The sequence below is a fragment of the Apodemus sylvaticus genome, chromosome 23 (assembly GCF_947179515.1).
Source record: "Apodemus sylvaticus chromosome 23, mApoSyl1.1, whole genome shotgun sequence".
Classification (NCBI taxonomy): domain Eukaryota; kingdom Metazoa; phylum Chordata; class Mammalia; order Rodentia; family Muridae; genus Apodemus; species Apodemus sylvaticus.
The window spans coordinates 46,565,540-46,571,167 of NC_067494.1; the positions used below are offsets into that span (position 1 = coordinate 46,565,540).

Genomic DNA, 5,628 nt, shown 5'->3' on the forward strand with positions numbered 1-5,628 from the left:
GAAAACAAATTTCCAAGCAAATGGTTCCAGGAAACAAGCTGGAGTAGCCATTCTAATATAGGACAAAATCAACTTTCAACCAAAAGTCGTCAAAAAAGATAAGGAAGGACACTTCATACTCATCAAAGCAAAAAAATCTACCAAGAAGAACTCTCAATTCTGAACATCAATGTTCCAAATGCAAGGGTACACACATTCATAAAAGAAACTTTACTAAAACTCAAAGCACACACTGCACCTCACACAATAATTGTGGGGAAACTTCAACACCCCACTCTCATCTATGGACAGACCAGGGAAACACAAACTAAACAGAGACGCAATGGAACTAACAGAAGTTATGGACCAAATAGATTTAACAGATATCTATAGAACATTTCATCCTAATTCAAAAGAATATACCTTTTTCTCAGCACCTCATGGTACCTTCTCCAAAATTGACCATATAATCAGTCACAAAACAGACCTCAACACATATAAGAAGACTGAAATAATCATAGTGCCTATCAGATCACTATGGATTAAGGTTGGTCTTCAATAGCAACAAAAACAACAGAAAGCCCACATACACATGGAAGCTGAACAATTCTCTACTCAATGACACCTTGGTTAAGGAAAAATTAAAAAAAAGAAATCAAAGACTTTTTAGAATTTAATGAAAATGAAGACACAACATACCCAAACTTATGGGACACAAAGCAGTTCTAAGAGGAAAACTCATAGCTCTGAGTGCCTCCAAAAAGAAACTGGAGAGAGCATACACTAGCAGCTTAACAGCACACCTGAAAGCCCTGGAACAAAAAGAAACAAATACACCCAAGAGAAGTAGACAGCAGGAAATAATCAAACTCGGGGCTGAAATCAACCAAGTAGAAACAGAAAGTACTATACAAAGAATCAACAAAACCAGGAGCTGGTTCTTTGAGAAAACCAACAAGATGGATAAACCCTTAGCCAAACTAACCAGAGGGCACAGAGACATTATCCAAATTAACAAAATCAGAAAAGAAAACAGAGATATAACAACAGAAACTGAGGATTTAAAAAAAAATCATCAGATCCTACTACAAAAGCCTATATGCAACACACCTGGAAAATCTGGATGAAATGGACAATTTTCTAGACAGATACCAAAACCCAAAATTAAACCATGATCAGATAGACCATCTAAACAGTCCCATAACTCCTAAAGAAATAGAAGCAGTCATTGATAGTCTCCCAATCAAAAAAGCACAAGACCAGATGGTTTTAGTACAGAATTCTATCGGACCTTCAAACTATTGCACAAATAGAAACAAAAGGAAAATTACCCAACTTGTTATATGAAACCACAATTAAGCTTTGGGGTTGGCATTGTTTGGTGATGTCCCTGTGGCAGAGCACACCTGGCCCGTATCAGTAGAGTTCGTCCTCTCACAGAGAATATCTCTTATTCTGTGTCCCAACATACATTGTCCTTCTGCCCCAGATCTGTCTTGTTCGCTGAAGGACACATGACTGTGATAGGACATAGGAGATAACACTGCCCCATGGATCTAAATTAAAAAATGTAACGACAGTGAAAGTGAACACCTTGTATGATAAAATTATTCTCCTGTGGTTCCTCACAACCCTGGGATCCAACCCGTGCCACATCTGCAGGAATTCACAGAGTTACCATGCCTGCCTCTGTAGAAGTGGGTGAAGCTGATGGTAGCTAATGTTCTCCCTGGTCCTTCTAAGAATGCTTGCTGGGTCCAGAAGGACCCCAAATCCACACTCAGCTTCTGCACTTCCCCGCTTCAGGCACCTGAGATCTTGGTCCTGTCAAAGGCACTTTTAATGATTTGGTGGTTTGGGGCCTAAACTTATTCTTCCTGGGGCTTTTGAACACCACAAGGCCAACTTTTCTATGTAAAGTAGGTGCAGGAAAATCTCCAAGGTCATCTTTCACAAGCATCTATTTTATTCTCAAGTCATGAAAACACAGCAAGGAGTCTTACATCCACTACTAAGAGTGAGGCAGGAAGTGCTCTGAGTGGAGGTGTCTGATGTGACCCTGGGTAGACAGAGGGGTTCCTGTCGCTACAAGCTTTGGACAGGCCCTCAGCCCCTGCTCTGAAGAGTGATGCCTTTGAGTTGTCCTCTGGGTACCTGGGATATCATAATTTGCTTCTTTCCTCCTGGCTGGACTCGGGGCCCTGAGTGAAGCACGACCGACCCAGAACATGAGGGCTTTCCACAAGGCTCCATTCTGAGGCGCGTGTTGACACTTGGGTCCTCTCCCGCACTGTGACTGTAGACTGGTAGCATCCGGCATCCTCTGGTGATCTTCTAAAATGCAACAACACATGTGAGAGGGACTCAGAGAACCTCATGTGCTCAGGGCATCTCTCCAGCTGTGGTTACCCTGCTCCACACTGCTCCCCAAGCTGCCTCCTCCTCTCTGAACCTCTTCCCCCTAGCTCCCACCCCATCCCACCCTCTCCTCCCTCAGCATCTCCTCCTCTTCCTTTTCCTACTTCCTCTTCCTAGCATGGTCAGTACCCTCCTGTTGTCTCCTAGTTCAATGTGCAGGATACTCATGGGAGACGCCTTCCGGCATGCTGCATCTGTTGGTAGGTTCGATTTAACCCTCATCCCAGTGTCTACACTTAGGTTCCCCGTGCATCGTACCATATGCATACACAGAAGGATAACCTGCCAGTTGACACAGACATGAGTAAAATAGATGCATTCAAATACAGAAACGTACCTGGGCCGTGCGGGATGCTTATTTTCCGGACACCCTCCTCTGTTTTATTTCTGGGGCAAGACTCTCTTCTGCCCCAGGTGAGAGTCCCTTCGAGCTGGAATGCAACAACAAAGACTCAGGAAGACATTTGCGATCTTCCTCATCCACCACTTAAAGCCTCTGGGCCGGGCCCTGCTGGGGACGGGCTTCTCCTTTGCTGATGTGCTGGGGTGGTCTCCTGAGCTATCGCTGCTGCTGTTCTTGACTCCATAACGCATTGAGAAAGTGCAGGGGACACTGCTAGAATGTATGAGGGCTTGGCCCATTGGGGGTGTTGTCTGGAGTGGCCTGCAGGGAAGAACGCCCGGCCAACTGACTCTTCTCTCTCTCTTCGGAATACCCTTCTGGCTAGAGATAGACGACTCAATTGTGGAGGATGCCCAGAGTCGTGTTGATTGGCTTTCTCTCCTCCTTAGTCCAAGTTGGAAAGATGCAGGATCATCAAGGGACGGGAAAGGCGTAATCATTGGATTCGTGGGGTGAGCACGGGTTGGGCTGTCCCACTCTTGAAGAGCCTGCTTCTTCAGGAAGCAGTAACAGGCCATGGCTTCGTCGTATTTTTTCTGACATAAAGAATCTTTGATATTTTGACCTTGGAACCCAAGGTGTCTCATGGCTTTTATAATTGCCGGGTCAGGCCTGATGGGTGTCATTTCCTCACAAGGATGTGGGAACCTTTGGGAATCTTCTGCAAGCCAGGGATGCATCATCACTTCGGCAATTCTTGGCCTATGTTTAGGGTTGGCTTTCATTAAAACATTAAGCAGGCCCTGGAGTTCTCTTGATAGGTGAGAGGGGACAGGATACTTTCCTGAGACAACCTGCTTTTGAAGCTGTGGTACATTGGGAGCATCACATGGGAACCTTCCAGTTAACATAAAATAAAGAATAACTCCCAGGGTCCACACATCGACCTTGGGGCCATCGTAGAATCTGCCATGGAGGAGCTCAGGAGCAGCAAATGGAAACGTCCCACAGTGATAGCTCAGCCGCTGTCCTGGCTTCACTTGGGCACTGAGCCCAAAGTCAATAATTTTGACTCTTCCATGGCTGTCTATCATGATGTTATCGGGTTTGAGGTCCCTATGGACTACACCCTGGTTATGGCAGTAGTTCATGGCGTTTAACATTTGTAGGAATATTGCTCGTGCTTCATCCTCCTGCAGGTGGCCAGCCTCTCGAATATACTGGTAAAGTGATTTACCCTCACACAACTCCATGACAAGGTATATTCTCTTATCAGTCTCAACAACTTGGAGGAGAGAGACGATGTTGGGATGATTCACCTTCCTCATTATCTGCACCTCGGTCACAACAGGATGGCACCAGTGTTCTCTCTTGTGAATAATTTTGACAGCCACAGGAGTGCCTGTGAGGCGGTGCTGGGCCAGCTTGACCTTGGCGCAGCCTCCATGGCCAATGGTCTTTATAACCATATACTGAGAGTGGAAACTCTCCATGTCAGAAAAGCTGGACTTGGATCTGAGGTTTTCCGACTCCTTTTCAGTCCCAAAACTCATTTGGGCTAACAAAAGATAAAAGCTACCTAAGAAAAAGAAAATAAGAAATAAAGGGAAGAAAGAAAGCTAGGATGGAAACTAAAATAATGAAAAGTAAGCAAAACAGAAAAGTAAAACCCAACCAAAAGGACAACAAGAACCGAAACCCAGAAAAACAAAACCACACAAACCCAAGAAAATCCAAATTAAAAAACCTAACTGCAAGTCACTAGGAGGGAGGAACACAGCACAGCAACACTAAAAGAAAATTACTAATTGTGTAAGAAGAAAAAGGTACAAGGAAATATATAAGTGATGAAAGAAATGTAAAAATTGACAATTAGAAAATCCAAGCAATATAAAAAATTAAATGAAAAAAAAATGGAACTCCAAACAAGCAAAACTCCATAAAAGCTAGAAACCTAGAAATTAAAACAAAATATAACAAACTCATCAAAACTTCTAGAATATGCAAAGAACTAAAAAAAAAAAAAACCTATCAGTAAGAAAACAACCTGATGAATACTTGGGAATAATTGGGATAGGGATCTGAAAAGGGTTTTCTCTGAAGACATGGGAATGGCCGAGAAGTATATATATATATGTATATATATAAATGATATATAAATGTTTCCCATCCTTGGCCATCATGCAGTTGAAAACTAATAGTTTGAGATTTCATCTAATTCTAATCAGATGGCTAAGAGCCCAATGCTGGTGAGGGTGGATGTGGGGGATGGAAACCCTCGTGGATGCTGTCCATGGGAGAATGAAAGCTGGTGTGGCCACTGTAAACAAATGTGTGGGTGTTCCTCACAAAACTAGAACTAGATGTGATCCAGCTACCCGACTCGTGGGATATACTCCAGGGACCCGATTTCCTACTGTAGAGACACTTGTTCATCCACATTCAGTAAACAGCCTAGATACCCATTCAGCCAAAGAATGGATCATGAAAATGTGGTGTCTTCACCCAATGGAATGATATTTAGCTGGAAAGACAACTGAAATTATGAAGCTTCCAAGTAGATGCATGGAGCGAGAGGACATTACATAAGTGAGCTAACCCAGACTCAAGAGAACAAACATGGCATGCTCTCATTCACACGCAGATCCTCACATCTTCAGATCTATTAGTCCAACTCTCACATCGCAGAGAGATTAACTTTATTAGTTACATTCATTAAGTTACATTTAATAGTGTAACTCTCTTATCTCAGAGAAATTTCCTTGTGCAATGACACAGAAACTCACAACTGGTCCAAGACTGGAGAATAAGTGTTAACAAAGTGCTCAGACACAAAAAACTGGGATGACTACATGTACATGGTCCCCTCCCTCCCTCCCTCCTTCCCT

General features: G+C 43.4%; 1 protein-coding gene across 1 annotated transcript; it reads right to left on the reverse strand.

Moving 5' to 3' along the window:
* Positions 1 to 2,778: 2,778 nt before the first annotated feature.
* Positions 2,779 to 4,293, reverse strand: LOC127673546 (sperm motility kinase 2B-like). The gene has a single exon (XM_052169222.1). The coding sequence runs from the start codon at positions 4,291 to 4,293 to the stop codon at positions 2,779 to 2,781; it is 1,515 nt and encodes a 504-aa protein (XP_052025182.1).
* Positions 4,294 to 5,628: the final 1,335 nt, after the last annotated feature.